The sequence below is a fragment of the Melanerpes formicivorus genome, unplaced genomic scaffold (genome assembly GCF_026170545.1).
Source record: "Melanerpes formicivorus ecotype bairdi unplaced genomic scaffold, bMelFor1.0.p_v2 SCAF_33, whole genome shotgun sequence".
Classification (NCBI taxonomy): Eukaryota; Metazoa; Chordata; class Aves; order Piciformes; family Picidae; genus Melanerpes; species Melanerpes formicivorus.
This window is the reverse complement of record NW_027142385.1, coordinates 6,138,741-6,156,318: the sequence shown is the minus strand read 5'-3', so window position 1 is coordinate 6,156,318 and position 17,578 is coordinate 6,138,741. Positions and strand designations below refer to the sequence as shown.

At 51.6% G+C, this 17,578-nt stretch overlaps 2 protein-coding genes across 2 annotated transcripts in view; one reads left to right on the top strand and one right to left on the bottom strand.

The window, feature by feature from the left end:
- Positions 1–5,475, bottom strand: part of KCNT1 (potassium sodium-activated channel subfamily T member 1) — a 99,963-nt gene extending 94,488 nt beyond the window's left edge. The window contains exon 1 of the mRNA XM_068155850.1: positions 5,324–5,475. Coding sequence (XP_068011951.1) covers positions 5,324–5,469 — 146 coding nt within the window. The 5' untranslated portion in view covers positions 5,470–5,475. The remainder of the gene's footprint in view (positions 1–5,323) is intronic.
- A 39-nt stretch (positions 5,476–5,514) lies between these two features.
- On the top strand, positions 5,515–17,578 carry B3GALT9 (beta-1,3-galactosyltransferase 9). Its single transcript, XM_068155596.1, is given in 4 exon segments — positions 5,515–6,053; positions 15,711–15,786; positions 15,788–15,808; positions 16,478–17,578. Coding segments are annotated over 4 exon segments (1,737 nt in total).

Below are 17,578 nucleotides of genomic sequence, written 5' to 3'. Positions count from 1 at the left end.
AGACTGCTGTGAACTGCTAGGGATGAGGCATGGAGAAGAAACTTCTCTACACTTCAGACCACTGCAGAACACTCCCTTCTATTGAAAGCAGAAAATAATAGCAGGACGTGGGAGGAGGAGAAGTCTTTTCACACTGTTCAAGGATACAAAGACTTACAGGAAAAAAAAAAGCCCCAGGAGGCAAGCTTGTCTCCTGCCAGACCAGGATGCAACAGGATGAAGAAGGGGATGTCTCCTGGGTTAGAAGGCAAGAGACAAACAGAAGGAGAAGGCTGAAGCAGACATTTCCCAAGGGATCCCACAAGGCGCTCTGCTATTCCACAGGCTCAGAAGTGATGCTGATGACCCCAGATTATCCAGCATGATCAAATTAGACCTGTCTGTGAACAGCTGCAGGAGGATCTTGCAGCACTGACTGACTCAGTGATAAAACATAAACCAAAAATGAGCATCAATAAATGCCAACAAATTCAGAAGTGTGGAGGGGGGAATCACTTTCCTGCACAGGCACTAGAGGATCTGCAAATTAGCACTCAGAAAAGAGCCAAAGTCACAGCAGATAAATGCCAACAGCTGGCTGCCAGTGGTGGTCAAAACCCAAAGTGTTAGGAGAGGCTCAGCTAAAGCCACCATGGAACCACACACAGCTCTGGTTCCCCTCTTCAGAGATGATATGGCACAGAGAAGGGCAACAGGGATAACTACAGGGTTATAAAGTGTTTTGTTCAAGGAGACACTAAATAGAGCAGGAGGAGTTTTTAGCCTGGAAAGAGACATGATGAAAGGCAGGTGAAATCAGAGCAGGCAACCAGGGAGCAAGCACACCACAAGAGCTGCAGGAACCCAGGGAAATCAGAGGGTAGAAGGCTCAAAGGAAAAGCAGCATGTGTGCACAAAGAGCAGGTGCATGAGAGAAGTCACATCCTCTCATACAGGCAGAAAGTACCACTGGGTTCAAAAGGAACCAGGCAAATCCAAGGGGAAGCATCCAGACAGGTCTTCAAAGCTCAACCACAATGTACAACTGCCAGATGAAGATCCCAATCCAACAGGCTGCAGCAACACAGCCCAGGGAAGGGGCTGCCCTGTCAGAGGACACCAGGCCAGAGGCACCTGTGCTCAGACCCAGGATGGCTCATTGCCTGTTTTTATTCATAAGAAGGATGAATGAGATGTTCCACACTCCGGCACAGGTTGGCGTGGATGCAAGAGAAACACTTACAGGCTCCAAAACAAATTGCATACAGCATTTGGGAACCAGGCGTGGAGGTCAGGAAAAGGTCACTGATGGAGAGCAGGGAGGATTCAAATAGATGCTGTAAATATTTTTGCAAAGCAGAAAGAGCCTTGAGCACAGGCAGTGACCTACTTTGCTGTTCTCTAGCAAAGGGTGACACAGCCATGCCAGATCCCAACATCACCTTCTAAGGAGGACATTCAGCATGGTAGGGGTCAATTGTTACACTGAAAAGCAGGAGGGTCCCAAAAACCTCTTCCCACTGACCCAGGTGGACACTCTCCTGCAGCAGCTTTCACATCACAACCTGCTAACAACCATGTCAAGACTCAAGACAAAGCTGCATGCTTCCTGTTCCTAATCAGCTGAGGAAAACAAGAGCAGAATTCCTCATCTCTGAAAATACAAGGTGTTTGGCCCTGTAGTTTTGTGCCTCCTATTGCAATTTCTCCTGGAACAGTGAGGCCAGGATCCCCACTGGCAGCCAGAGCAACAGTTGCTGCAATCCACCAGGCTGACTTTTTGGAAGCTGATAAATGTCTGGTCCTGCCTGGAGGAACTGGTTATTAATTATCTACAGAGTCTGGTTCAGCACAAGCTCTGCCAAAGAAGCATCTTCCCATTCATTTCCACCAAATGGAACACTAAAGAGACAACAACAGGCACTCAGCTACGGGGACCATCCTTGTGCTAACTCAGACAATCCATTTGGTCCATCTGAAGCGTGCCAGGAGAAGCTGTGGGAGAGCCAACCCAAGTCTGGATGAGAGTGTTCACACTGAGCAAGACTCTAGTTTAATCAATGCCTCTTTTTTTCTGGTGTTCATATCCCTCAAGGATCCAGATCAGCTCTCTCATATAGACAGAGCTCTGAGAACACACCTCTCACTTCCAGTTCAGCAAGGACAGCAGGCAAATACCTGCCTTTGGGCATTTTGACCAGAGCAGCATAAAGTGCCTGTAGGTATTTTTATCCTTGCTGTCACTGCTCCAAGTCTGGCTGTGATTTCTAGGGCCAGAAAGCACAACCTGGCTGCCCAGGTGGGTGGGACTGAACACAAACCCCACCACAACACAGCCCAAATCAAGCCAAGCCCTCTCTAGCTGGCACTGCACAAGGATATTCAGATCTGTTTTACCAGCAGCGCTCCCAGGTCTCTTTGGTTGCTGCTCTCCTGCCCTCAAACTCAGCTTCTCAAGCACTTGCAGCTGCTCCAGCTGGGACCTAGCTTCCCTCCATGTCCTGCTCCCAAATCCACATCAAGGTACCTGAACCCACCCCACTCAGCACAGAACATCTACTGTTTGCTCCAATTCTAAACAGCAGCACTGAGCTAGCAGACAGACAGATCTCCTGTGAGAGACATTAGAAGCACACACGAGAAAAGCCACATACGTCTAAGAAAAGGCTCTGATCCTCCCAAACAGCTCCTCCGGGTACCCTCTTGCATGTCGCCGCCTTTCACCTCTTGCTTCTTAAATAAGCCATGGTGGCAGGAGGTAGTGGATGGCAAACCCAAGCCTCCTCTCGTGTGTCCCTGCTTCTCCCACAGGCCCCTTTACTTGTGCAGGTTATTTTTGTGTGAGCCCTTCCATATGGCTGCTCATTCATCACTGTTCTTCGGAGTGCCCTTACATGGGCAAGGCAGAGGAAGCAGAGCAGCTGGCCAGAGGAAATCCTCTATTCCCCTAAATGACAGGCTGGCTCCTTACACAAACATTTACCAGATTTCCCATGAGGTAGGAAAGGAAAATTTAAGTAATTTGTACCCTCTGGGGCCCAGAAATCTGTATTTGCTCTCCAAACACACTTTCAAGTGCTTTTACAGTTAACTCCTTGCTTTCTGGGACTTTCAGGACCATTGTCACCTTACAAAGAGGGCCAGGGAAAGCACACAGACCATCCACACACATATCTCCACGCTGAAGCAACTGAGAAGCTGGAATTTCTCTTCAACAGCTTTTAATCCAAATCTAGGTTTGCTAAGCAAGGAGACAACTGAGGTTTCCACTGGTTTCAAGGGGGCCAGCACAGCTGAAGTCCCCTTGAACGTTTGGCAGCAGGTACACTGAACACGTTCCACATCTTTGCTGCTCAGATACATGCTGGCTGTCCCATCCTTCACACACACCTCTGGTGACAGGTCTGCTTGTCTGCCATCACACCTACCCTTACAAGCACACACCTGGGAGCATGGAGTGGAGACAAGCTGAGGAGCCTGTGTAGGATTCCCAAGCCCTGGCCCCTCCCCCTGGGAACTGCACGTTCGTCACACACAAAGCCCATGTCAGACACAGGCAGGGCGCTGCCTTCATGGCCCTTTCAAATGAACAGAGGTAAAACCCTTGGAAGGCGAGGAAGAAACTCTTGTAGTAAGGCAGAGGCTGAGTAACAGCAGGTTGTTAAACATGGGTTATCCCCTGCTGAAAAGGGATGTGCACCCCCAGTCCAAGCTGCAGAGGGGAAATCAGGGAGCTCCTGAGTGGATTCCTGAGATCTTCTATTGCAGATGGTGTTTATTTCTCTGCCTGCTCCTGCACAGTCCTCTTTAGCCATTCTACAACAATCATTTTCTGCTTCTAAATCTGAACAAGCACTGAAAAAGTTCATTAGAGATCCAGGCTGCTCTGAGCTGGGCAAACAGGCAGCCACAGGCAAAGCTGTCAAGTCCTGAGGACTCCAACCAGCTTTTCAATACCTCTGGAAGGGCAGCAAAGGGAATGAACACAAAGGCAAGATGAGCCACAAAAAGCAATGGCATTTTAACCTCTCTGGAGCCAGAGGGGGTTAGAAACACATTGGGCTGTATAATAATAATTAGAAAACAAAGCTCTTCTATTCAGATTGAAAGAGACAGAGGGGAAGACCTTTGGACAAGCATTTTGTTGTTGCACACCAGATGAGGATAAATGACCCCAAGCAGGACTGCAGTGTAAATACTAAGGAGCAATAACTGCTGGGCAAGCTGAGCAACTCATCATTTTCCCACAGTGCTGGAGCCCAAACCCACTGCAAGCTGCCATCTCCGGCCTGGTCTCACAGACATGTTCAATAACCTTCTGAAGGATGTCATTTCTGCAAACACACCAAGTACAGATGCAAAATGAGGCAAGTGGACTTGGCGAAGGGCCTGTGGCTCCACAGCCCTCCTGGAGCAGCCCACAGCAGCTGAATGGTGTTCTCACAAATTAGGTAGTCCTGGTTCCTGAGGCAACACAATGCCTTGGCCACACTGGATGTTGTGCCTCTGACAGAAAGGACAATAAGGGAAATGATGAGGGACTTCATCCCAAGAACCAATATCCAAGGATTTTACCAATTATCAGGTCAGTGGCAATGTACTGAATGCATTCACCAAATAGAATGTTCCTTCTTTTTCCACCTAGGCTTTTGGGAATAAAAGATGGTTTGCCTAAATCACAGCAAGCAGATGCCAAGATAGAGCACCTCAGCTGACCAGCCTAGGGCACAAACACAGCTAAGGTCTTTATCTGCCAAGAATTAATTGAAACACACACTTCATTTGCTCATTCCAGCTGACAGTTGATGAGTGTGACAGTCAGAAGAGCCATGCTAGGAAATGCAATCAGATCAATGATAATATAAAGAAATTGTTAGAAGAAGCTTGGATACTTCAGCACAAGGCTTGTCCCTTGTGTGAGATACATTCGCTGCTGCTGAATGGGCACAGGAGGACTGTGGCATTGGATCTCTGATCCCCTTCAAGCAGCTCTTCATTTCAGCCCCTCCCTCATTACTGGACACCCTAAGTTTGGCACAAAACCAGCCCAATGCCGGCGCATGGGCTGCTACGCACCTATGGAAATGTTGCCTCTTTGCTATGGGGTGGCTTCAGAGCTCAGATGAAGCAGCTCCTCCAAATCACTGCACACAGCCGAGCCCGGTTCTCCCCGCGGGGTCCCGGCCCCTCCGGACACGACCGGAGAAGGGAGACGGGGCTCGTCCCGGTTCTGCACGGCGGAGTTCTGCCGTGCCACAGCCCCGAGGCTCACCACGACAGCGGCACAGGCAGACCCGGGGACACCTTCCCTCACCCAGACACCCCCCGTCCCGCCGCCCGGTACCTGTGGGCGCTGCCATCGTCGTAGACGAAGGAGCGGTTGGTGTAGCACTCGGTGCAGACGGCGGCCCCGCCGCCCGCCCGGCCCTCCGCCGGTCCCGCCGGCTTGTAGATGCCTTGCAAGCTCCGCTCTTCTCCCGAGAACGGCATCGGCGAAGCGGCGCGGGTGCCCGGAGGGGCGAGGCGGAGCAAAGCATGAGCTGCCCGGGCTGCCGAAGCCGCCGGCCGGGGGCTGCCTGCCGCGGGCACAGCCGCCACCGCCGCCGTCCCGTTCTCGCTTCCCAGCAGCCCATCACGGCGTGCCCCGCCGCCGCAGCAGCCCGCGGGCCGCCCGAGCGCTCCGCATGCCGGGGACTGGGCGGCCGCCGGGGGGAAGCCCGGCGGCGTGCGGGCAGCAACAGGTACCGGAAAGTTGAGGGGCGGGGAGTGATGCACCGGAGCGAGAGTGGGAGGAGAGGGGGGAGGGGGTCCTGCCCGACGCCTACCGACGGCCCTATTCGCCTCCTCTCCCTACCGCGCTGCCCGCCGAGGCCCGCGGTGCAGAGCGGCGGGGCGGGACTCGACACCGTGCTGCTGCTCCTGCTGCTGCCGCCGCCACCGTCGCCCCCGACCCCGCCGCTACACCGCGGCGCCCCCTGCCGGCTCCGCAGGCACCTCCCGCCGCCGCCCCCCTCACCGGCCCCGGGACTCCTCGGACCCCCGGGCTGCGTGCGCCGGACCGTGAGCCCACCCCGGTATCGAGTTCACGGAGCACGGCGGCTCCCTCTGCCCGCCCGGCTCCCCGGGGCATTCGGCTTGGTCTTTATTTTTAATTTTTCAGGTTTTCTCCCTTTTTTATTCCCCCCGCCCCCCTTTTTTTTGTTTGTTTGTTTTCTCCCTTTTTCTTCCCTTTTTTCCCCTCTTTTCCCCCCTTTTCTTCCCTTTCTCCCGCCCTTCTTGACTACATTTATTTTCCCCTTGTTTCCCCTTTTTTCCTTCTGTTCCCTTCTTTTTCTCTTCTTTTCTTCTTCTTTCCCTTTTTCCTTATTTTCCCTTTTTCACTTTACTTATTTTCTCCTTATTCCCTTCTTTTCACCTTTTTCTTTCTTGTCTCCCTTTACTTTCCCTTTTCATATTTTTACTTTTCTTTTTGCTACTTTTTTTTTCCTCCCCCCCCCCCCCCCCCCCCCCGCCTTTAAACCTTTTTTTTATTAGTTGAATTTATGTTATATGTTAATTTTCTAGCCAAACAAATATTTGTGTTTTGACCGTGCCGAAAGCAAAGAGGCCGCCTGAGCCCCAGCCTGCTGGGGAATTCCTGAGCCATGCTGGGCGGCTGGGCTGGGAGCGTTGATCTTCCAGGGGCGCCCTGCTGCAATAACACCTTCCCCGCTGCGGGAACGTCCCCGCCCCAGGGACAGCAGGAAGGGCCCGGACACAAGCCGGATGCCTCCAGGAAAGGGTTAATGGGATGAAGTCCAATCTGCCTCCTCTCCCCTCCAAGATCAGCTGGAGCCAGGAGGTGCCCTCCACAGTCATATAGCCAAGCCCAAAGCACCCCAAAATGAGGTCCTTCCCTCAGATGCAAGCCCCTGAGCAAAGAGCGCCCATTGCCATGCTGGGCAATGGCCATGGCAGGGACCGTGGCCCTGTGGCAGAAGTGGTCATGCAGCACACAAGGGCAGCAGAGCCCCATTTCTGGCACTTCCCCCATCTCTATTACTTCTGGGTTTATCCTTCTTCCAGAGACCATGCTGTTGCATGGGCACTGGGGACTTCAGAGAATGGTGGGGGTTGTAAAGGGCATCTGGAAATCATCTAGACCACCCCCCCTACTAAAGCAGGGTCACTCACAGAAGGTTGCTCAGGATCACAATACCCAGGTGGGTTTGGAATCTCTCCAGAGAAGGAGAGTCCACAATGTCTCTGAGCAGCCTGCTCCAGGGCTCCAGCATCCTCACAGCAAAGAAGTTTCTGCTCAAGTTCAAATTCAAGTTCAAGTGAAACCTCCTGGGTTTCAGTTTGTACCCATTGTCCCTCGTCCTGTTGCCTGGCACCACTGAAAAGAGCCCTGTCCCATCCTCTTCAAACTTCACCACGGTGAAGATTGCATGATCCCAGAGCTGTGTGGATGAGCAGATAACCCCAGCCAGGACCATTTAGTACAACCATTTACTACCATTTATTACATCGTTATTTATCGCTCCTGCAGACAGCAGCCAGGCCGCTCCTGTGACCTGCATAATGCTCCTCTGCTACCTCAACCACCCAAAACACCAAAGCCTGCACAGTCAGTCCCCAGGGAAGGGTGACGCCACCCAGGTCAGGAGCTCACCACTTCCAGACTGATGCTTTCTCTCCAACAGCTCCAGGCTGCCCTCAGACTGCCCCCAACCTTCGCCCTCTCCAACAGCTTCTCTCGGGAGCTCTGGTCCTGGCGCGGTGCATTGGCACACGGTGCCCATCGACTGCCGCAGCCTCCGCTCCAGAGGGACATGCCCACTCACACGGGCTGGGCTCTACACTCCTCACTAGGACCGGAGATTTTGTTTCTCCCACAGCATCTCTTCCTCCTCCTCCCTCTCCATATGGACTCTCCTACACAAGGAGTCATTTGTGAGAAAAGCAATTAATGCTGCCCGTGCCATCCATCCCTGAGCTGCTTCCCGACCTGTCATGCTTTTAAGCACCAAAGTTATTCTTCATTCACTAATTGCTTCACATTATTGGGTGCAAAATGTTGACGTGAAGCACCGAGAGGAGAGGGGTGGGTGGCACAGCAGCGTATTGACATGAGAGGTGATAACACAGGAGTGGAGGAGGAATTATTTAAAACAGTTGCAGGGAGGGTGAGGTGGTGAGAAATGAGAAATGACAAATGAACAAGAGCCAGAAGAAGAGAACCTCCCCATCCAAATGCTGCAGCTCGAGTGGTGAGGTTTGCCCAGTCCCACCCAGTACAGCCAGCAGTGATGGGTTGGCCATGGAGCTGTGCCCGGAAGAGCACTGGCGTTTCCCCAACCCTGCCACACAGCAGGGGGAAGGCAGAGTCCTGACCACTGGGCACAGACACACGCTGTCCTGGTGGTGGTACTTGGTGGCATCCTACCTGAGAAAGGAGATTCCTTGTCCTGGGGACTGCTCCCAGTTCCAGCATTCTGCAGAACTTCCAGCTTTTACTTCTCCCACCGAACAGCTCAAGACCATCCTCCATAACAAACCACTTTACAGCCTGCAGTTAACTGAATAAAAAGCAAAACCCTGTCCCTCCTTCCCTACTGATTATTTTTCCTTGCCCTGCTATCATTCAACTCCAGGAAGGATTTCAGGGCAGAGTGTGTGTGTAAAGCAGAGGAGGCCAGGGGATAGGGGTTCTTCATGCTCTGACACTGGCTGTCATGGAGCACTGTCAGCCCCCAGGCCAGGGTTGTTTGTTCTTCCTCAGCTTTCAGCAGAGCACAGGCTGGTTTCGTCCTAACCTCCAGGTCAGAGCCCAGACAGAGAGGTATATGTGGAGGGTGGATGTATTTGGGAGCTGGGCTCCCATCCTAGGTGGATGCTCAGGCCAGGGTCCATGCTGGATTTCTACTCCCTTATGGTGCCAGGCAAGACCACTTCACATTCTCCCTGACAGAGGACACTTGGCTGTGCCAGAGCCTAGAGAGGTTGTTCCAACCCCCTCATCTCTTGCCCAACACATGGAGGTGTTGGCATTAAGGCCCTAGCCAGCCCTGGGACCTTTTGACTTCCAAAGACACAGTAAAGGATGCTGAGATCACCGCATCCCCCTCCCTTGGTACTTCTTTCCCGTGGCTTCCCCACCCGCCGCCTCGCTCGTTAATCAGCCTCACCCCCTCGCTCTAACGAGGATTCATTTGTCTGACTGCAGCTCCCAGCCGCAGCAAAGCCTCTTCCCACTCTGCTTTTATCCAGCGTTTTCTCCCCAGGAAAATACACTGCAACACAAAACACCTCTTCCTTTGCCTCACCCAGAGCTGAGCGCTCTTGCTCCTCCCCAAGGCATTTTCTGCAGCCTTTGGGTAATTTGGGGGGGCTCTTTTCACACTCTCCCCTTTCCACCTGCTCATCTGAGATGCTGCCCTTCTCCTCTACTCGTCCAAGATCTACAGCAGTAAAATTCACTTATTTTTCAAAGGTAACTTTTAGTTTTTGGGGGTCACAGCCAGTACTACCCTGTGATAAAGACTTTCTTCCCATTTGTCATGACTCAACATCATCTTTAATCATTGCTCAGCCCCAGAGATGTCACAGGCTTGGGGCAGGGTGCTGTGGGGCCTGCTCTGGGGCTATCACATATGCCTTGTGCTCCCAAAGCTAAGGGGGAAGGTGGGGAAAAAGCATGGGGAAGGCAGGGGAAAGGCAAGGCAGTGTTGTCATCAAAGGCAGTGCTGGTCCTCCCTGCCTGCAGCAGCAGTGCTCCCCAAAACACCACCAATGCTACAAGTCCTCATTTCCCAACAGTTACCTTCTTAACAGAAAGTAAGATCAATCAGGTGTCCCCTGTGACACCATGGCTTCTCATCCTCCTCGTGACCCACTCAGCCCCCTGCAGCTCTGCTGGAGACCCTATCCAGCATCCCACCATTCCCCATTGCACCCTGAAGCAAAGGAGACCACGTCCCAAGGGGCTGTCTCCCACAGCACACCAGGGAATGGGCACGCCGTGGGATGACACGTGCCATTTGCACAGCCGTGTGCTGTATGTGCATGCACAGATCTCCCAGCAGAGCCAGGCACAGAGAGCAGCATGGGGGGAGCTCGTGCAGGGCTGCTGAGAAAGGCAAACCCTCAGTCTGTGACCCCCCAGGTGAGAGGGAATGACCACCCCTGGCAGATCACAGGGCAGCAGTCTCAACTCCGCCGTTTGTGTGTCTGGGAAAGCAATACATACATCTGTGGGAGGCAATGGTGGGATGAGTCAGAGGGAAGAGGGAAAGTCATTGCCTGAGGAACACATTACCCAAGTCCAGCACACCACAGTGCTCCACAGCCCAGGAAGGATTCATGTCAGGGGGTGCCCTTGCACAGCTCCAGCTCCCCAACAGACCCCTGCCAGGGGACAATAGGGAACAGCCAAACTGGCAGCAGCCCTGGCCAGAGCTGGGGAGGGTCTGCAGCTCCCCCCTCCCTCCCCAAATCCCTGGGACACCCCCAGGTCTATGCAGCTGGAGCACAGCAGGATCTAGAGAGGATAGGATGGAGCATTGTGTGAACCCCAGGACGTGCACTCAGCTCCTACTTTCCTCCACAACCATGGGCAAGATTTGCACTTTGAGGTACATCTCACCTAGACACACATGCACACAAACACACACAGAGGGCAAGAAGCCCCCCAGAAGAACTGCCCCAGCTTGTGGCCCAGCATCACTCCAGCTACAGAGCAGCGGTGGGATCAGGCACAGCAACTCAATCTGCTCCCAGCTGCAAACATTGTCAAAGCATGAAGTGAATTTAATCAAAGCAGAGTCTGATTCAAGACTCCAGTGCTCGGGATGATGCGCACATGAACTGAATTTCATGTGAAAGCTCAGTTTGCCAGGCACAAATACAGCCTGCATCCAGCTTCAAGGAATGTGGCACTAGGACAAGGGGCAATGGTTTTGAAGCAGAATAGGGTAGATTTAGACTGGACATTAGGAGGAAGTTCTTTCCTATGAGGGCAGTGGAACAGGTTGCCCAGGGACATGGTGGAAGCCCCATCCCTGGAGATATTTAAGGTCAGGCTTGGTGGGGATCTGAGCAGCAGGATCTAGTTGGCCATGTCCCTGCTTATTGCAGAGATGTTGGACTAGATGACCTTTAAAGATCCCTTCCAACCCAGCATATTCTATGATTCTATGAATAAATGACAAGGTGAAGTAACCTGCATGGCACACTGTGAAAATGAATAATGAGGACACAGCCCTGCTCTGCTGCAAAACAGGGAACTTTGTCAAGGTGACATTTTGGCAGGGAAACCACCTCTCAGGAACCAGCCCAGCACAGAGGCTGGAGCTCTGTGGCCTTGCAACTTGACATTTGTCACAAGCTGGTGCTCTCTCCATTCAGCTCCTATTTAGCTGGCTGTTTCTGGGTCTGAATGCAGCACTCACAATGCACAGAAGGTTTAACTGCCTTTTTCAAGGAATATAGCAGCAGTTAGTTGTCAAAGCTGTCATTAAACTCAAGAAGTAATAATCAAATATACTCATACAAAAAGATAGAGCTCTGTAACTCTGAGACTGATGTATGCAGAGAAAAAATTAATGCTAGGAAGCTGGATAGAAAAACATGTTTTTAGTGTAGTCAGCTTCCATTAGGAAGAAAAGGCAACCTCATTTGTGTGCCAGGAGTGGCTAATCTCCCTGCCTAGAGTGTCAGCACTCTGAGGTTTTGGGTTGTTTTTAAGTTTCTCTGCTTGTGTTTCAAAGCCCAAATGAAGCACACACTGTGTGACTCCCCTAAAGCCTTCCCTGCCATCATCTCCCAAGCCTCACGGAGAACTTCAGGTGAAGAACTGCCTGCAGTAGCTGAATCATACCTTGAAGTAAAAACATTGCTATTAGGTGACTAAGACCAAACGATTGTCTCCCCTTATTTGTTGCAACTGATGCTGTTATTAAAAACCAGACAAGTCCCTTCCCAGTCCCTCATGCTATCAGGTCTGTGTGTGCTGCTGAAATGCTGCAAAAAGGTTGTAAGCAGAGGGGAGGCCTTGGGCAGGGGCCAAAAGATGGGAAAAGTGCTTTGTGCTCCCCAGAGCTTCCCAGCTGGGGACCAGCAGGGCTGTCAGAGGATGTTCTGTGGTGGGGTCATCTGTGACCTTTCAAAGGCAAGAACTGCATGAGGGCAGGGTGAACACCCCATAGAAACAGGAAGAAAACATACCTGCCCACTCTGGCATGCCCATGGAGCAGGAGCAGTCAAGCAAAGATCTGAAAGCCTGCCTGTGGGAATCAGCCTGGCTTTTGAGAAGATCTGAAAGCCTGCCTATGGGAATCAACCTGGCTTTTGAGAAGATCTGAAAGCCTGCCTGCAGGAATCAACCTGGCTTTTGGGAAGATCTGAAAGCCTGCCTGTGGGAATCAACCTGGCTTTTGGGAAGAACCTGGAAGCATGGAGCATGGTGGGGGCAAAGAGGGGTGTCCACACTTAAGGGAAGAACAGTGCATGCCATGAAGTGACCTACACACAGGCAGCTGAGGCAAGCAGAGCTCAAGCCTGGCTATTTAATCAAATTTATACTGGAGAAGCCACTTCTCAGTGGTTTCCTCATCCACAGCATCTCCTGAGAGCGCTGCGTCATCCAGAGCCTTCGCATCCTCATCAAGCACAGCCCAGCAGAGCTGAAACAAGCCAGGCTCTGCTCCCCCCCTTCCAAATGCTCACAGCGTTGGGAGGGAAGCCAGGAGACTTTCAGAGACATTTTAAGAAGCTGTGGGTACAGCTGCTCCCCTGCAGCATGCTGCTCCATGGCTGCCCACCCCATAGCACCAGTCCCAGGCTCAGCCAGCTCAGCAGCAGCTCCCACTGCCCTGTGGGCATCTCTGCTTTTATCTTCGGGTATCACAGGGGTTCAGAGCCCTGTCCTCTCCAAAAAAAGTCAAACCCAAACACCCTTTTAAACTCTCACTGTTGGTATGGTAGCTTAAGTAGCCTACAGCACTGTTGGTACATCTTGTTCCCACAATGAGGTTTGCTTGGACATAAATTTAAAGGAAAATAGGACAATACCTAACACAAAGCAAAATAAAGCCCTGGGGCCCAGGCAAACCTGCTTCCCTGCTTGTTTGCCTCATTCACACCCACAAGACTTTTCAGGGTTTAAATGAAGCTTTAGGAACAGCACTCCTTTTCCCCAGACTGACCTGACTTCAGCCACTCCAGCATCCTGAATTCACTCTTCTGGGCACTCTTGGATCTCACTGGGGGTGAGGTCTTCTCTCAGTGTGTTTGACTTCACCCACCTGAAAAGTGAGGTAAGGTCATACGTAAGCTGCTGTGTGCTACACTTGCCTGAAGGCGATGGAGAGATCACCCCCAGGCAAACTCCGTGGAGTTAAGGGGGTTTGTGGTGCTCCCAGATCAGTTATTTTCCCCTTCAGCAGTCATTTCATGCCTATTCCTCCTCAGCTTTCTCCCCGTGGGACTGAGCCAGGCTCTTTGGATAAACAAAACCGAGGTCCGAGCGCCGCTTGCACCCCGGCTGTGGCTGGAGAGCCTTCATCTCCTATACGTGCTCTCGGCGGCTGTTTGAAGTTCCTGCTGCCACCACCGAGCAGTGCTCAAGAAATGACTTCAGAAGTAACTGCAAGCACCACGCTGAGCCTAATTGCAAGAGGGATGGTACACATGTGGGTTTTATTATTCTTCTGAAAGCACACAATTAGAAAAGCCAATATTTTTAATGGAAGTGGTTTCAAATGCTGGTATTTATTTGCTTATTAAATGGTTTCACTGGAGATGGACCAGCTTCAAAGGAGGGAGATATATATATATATATATATATAATTTTTTTTCCCCAGAATGGGTATCTGGGGCTGGGGTGCTACATTATTATACATGAAAAATATTTCCTTATTAGCTTTTTATTCCAGAGAACACATTTAACTGACACTTTCCTTGCTGACAGCTTGCCAAGCTTCAAAGGACAACTTCTGCAGGGCTTACAGCGGTGGTGGGGCTGGGCCAGCTGAAGCTGCAGCCCAGCTGAAACACAAGCTCTGTGGAAGGAGTTTTCCCCTTGGTTTTGCAGAGCCTAAAGCCGAGGTCTCCCTTGGGACACACAAGCTGTATGCATTTGGGCCACTGTTCAGAGGAGCACAATGCACCTCCAAGGTGTGGCCACGTTGTGAGGATTTGGCCTTTTTTCTGTAATCCCAGCTGCTCCCTCTCTCAGTGTGCATTTCCCAGTATGGGAAAGACCTCCCCAGAAGGCCACAGACCCAGGGGCAGGTACTGAGAGAGTTTAGGGGCTAAGCCAGAGCTGGAAGATTAACTCTTGGTAACAGCAAACTGAAATCCTCACCTCTCCATCTCCCTGGGACATTTGGCTGATACAGGTTTCCCTGAGGATGCTTCAGGGAGGACTGCAATGGTCAGAGGATCACATCCTCACAGGCAAACCACAGCAGTGCTGCACCCCAGTGTTGCAGTAACACGAACACTCACTTAGCAAAAGTCTTTTCAGCATTAAAAATAATCTCCAGCTCTCTGCTCTCCCATGGAGGCTGGAGCTCCCACACTTGTGCTGGTGGAGGCTGGCACCTTACACCACAGTTTGCCCATTGAATAGCATCATTACCATCATCCACCCCTCCACCTGCCCTCCCCTGGGGCTGATGGGGACTCTAAAGCCTTTCTCCCCACCTCAGCGCCCTGCAGCCCCCGCAGCTCACAGACCTGCTGCCAAACCCAACTCTCACCCCTGCTGACACCTCCATCCTGTTTGTGGTGTCCTTGGCACTTCCTCCTCCAGCACTTCCAGTCCCCTGCAGCTCCCAGCCCAGCCAGCTCCAGCACAGCCCACAACTGAGCCAACATTAACAAGCAGAGACTCCAGCCCAGCCAAGGCCACCACCAAAGGCAGGAGCCTGTCCATGGGTAGATCACTGCAGCTCTTTGCCAGGACATCCAAGAGGAAGAAGAAACTACTGGAGAAAGTCCAACAGAGGACAACAAAGATGCTGAGGGGACTGCAGCATTCCTGATGAGGAAGGAAAGACTGAGAGACCTGGGGCTGTTTAGCTTGCAGAAGAGCAGCCTGAGAAGGGATCTTCTCAGTGCTGATCAATAGTTAAAGGGTGGTGGCCATGGGGATGAGCTCTTTTCAGAAGTGGCCAGTGATAGGACAAGGGACAATGGGGCAATGGGTATAAACTGGAAACCAGGAGATTTCATTTGAACTTCAGGAAAAATTTCTTTACTCTGAGGATGCTAGAGTCCTGGAGCAGGCTGCCCAGAGGGATTGTGGAATCTCCCTTCTCTGGAGAGACTGCCTGGCCCAGCAGTGCCCATGGCACTAGGATGTCCTCCAAGTCCACAAAGACCCCACACAAGGCAAACCCACAAAAGTTCACACACCAAACCTCCTTGCCAGGAGATGCAGAGAGCTCAGCACAGGGGTTCATTACCCTGAAACCAGCAACAAGCTGGCAGGCCTGGCATGTATTCATAGTGGTACCAGAGGACCTCTTTCACCAAGTAAGCCCTGGCAGTTTCTTCACTTCTTTGTTTCTCAGAGACCCAAACCCAAGTGTCAGAAATTAATAAAAGGAAAGGCTGAAGTTTTGCTTCCTTTGTGTTTTACACAGCTGCAACATGATCATCCTCTGAGATCATCTTTCTTCCCTGCAGACAGGTGAGGTAGAAGCTCTTGTCTTAGGGTACTGAACAGTAACTGGATCCCACAGACCCAGATACAGACACTGCCCTGTGAGCTTCTGCTAGGGAGAAACTGCCTCTGGTGTGCACACAGACCCTGCTGCAAGGGAGAACCACCACCATGCAGGTAAGTGCTTTAGCTTTAGACTCGAGATGAGGAGGAAGTTCTTCACCGAGCGAGTCATTCGTCATTGGAATGGGTTGCCCAGGGAGGTGATTGAGTCATCGACCCTGGAGGCGTTCAAGGGGAGATTGGACGTGGCACTTGGTGCCATGGTCTAGGCATGGGGTCTGTGTTGATAGGTTGGACTCGATGATCCTCGAGGTCCTTTCCAACCTAAGTGATACTGTGATACTGTGAAGCTCGCTGCTCAGCCTGCAACAGGGAGGCTGTTCCCTCTGGGATAGCAGGGATCAGAGCTTTCCCTGGGCCCCTTACCTTGGCTGCTTTCATACAGCATTGTCAGGCCAGGTACCAAAGGCTCTCCTCTCAGCACACATTAACATTATGGGTCTCAGGCCTCCAGTAACAGGTTAAAAATAGAGAGAAATACTGAGCTGTTCCTCAGTGTGGATGCAAGGAAAGGACCCCTCTAAACCAGAGCATGGTAGTGTCCTTCCCAGCATGGGATCTCACCCTGCCAGAAGTAGGGTTGCTTAAGTTTCTGGAAGGAAAAGAGCCTTACACTAATAATACAAAGTCCATGCTCTACAAGTCATGACTGTTTGCATGCTGAAGGAAGCCTTTCTGCTCCAGTACCAGGAGAGTTCAGTGTCCATTTCTCCTCTTCCTCAGCTGACACTCTGCAGGCTCCGGACTCACCAGTGGTGCTTCATTCTCTTTAATGTTTTGCTTTTCCACCTGCTGCTTTTCGGAGCAGATTTGCTGGAGGAATACTTCCTGCGGTCACTTCCTCTTTCTTACACCGATGCGAAGACTCTGGAAATTAGGGAGAGGGCCAGGAAGCTTGATACAGATGCTCTAAAGGCCAACCTCTCTCACACTGTCAGCAGTGCAGCAACATGCTCTGATCAGGAGATATTTTTGCTTGTTCTCGTCTGCAGCAGCCCAGAAAACAGGACAAGACGCAATGTGATCAGGCAGACATGGGGCAACGTGACAGCCACCAGAGGTTATGCTGTCCTTACTCTCTTTGCCTTAGGAAAGCCAGCTTCAGTAGCCACCCAGCTGGAGATCAATGAAGAGTCTCAAAAGCACAGAGACATTATTGAAGGCAGTTTCATTGATTCTCCTGAGACACAGACACAGAAGATGTTGATGAGCGTGGAGTGGACAGTGACTTTCTGTCCCCAGGCAAAGTATATTCTGAAAACAGATGAGGACGTGTTTGTCAGTATTCCAAGCCTGGCTGGATACTTGCTTAGCTTACAACAACTCGAGGACATTTACATTGGGAGGGTCATCCATCAAGGAATGCCCATCAGAGACCCCCAGAGCCTTGGCTTTGTTCCCATCCATCAATACTCAGAGGAGTTTTACCCAGATTACTGTGACGGGAGCGCCTTCGTCATGTCCCAGGACACCGCTTGCAAGGTGTACGTGGCTGCCAAGGAGGTGCCACTTTCAGTGCCCCCTGATATTTTCGTTGGGATCTGTGCTAAAAGAGCTGGCATCACTCCCATCCACAGCTCTCGTTTTTCTGGGGAGAAGCACATCAGCTACAATCGATGCTGCTATAAATTCATTTTCACCTCTTCCAACATGAAAGAGGACGAGCTATTTAAAGACTGGAAGGAAACAAGCGAGGGGGAAGATTGCTCATTACTGGAGACCTACTATGGGCTGGTGTCCTGCAAGGTTCTGACCTACATTGATAAGTTCAAACAGTTGAACTTGGATAGAATTAAAAGTGAGCTTCTTCATTTCGTTGACTAA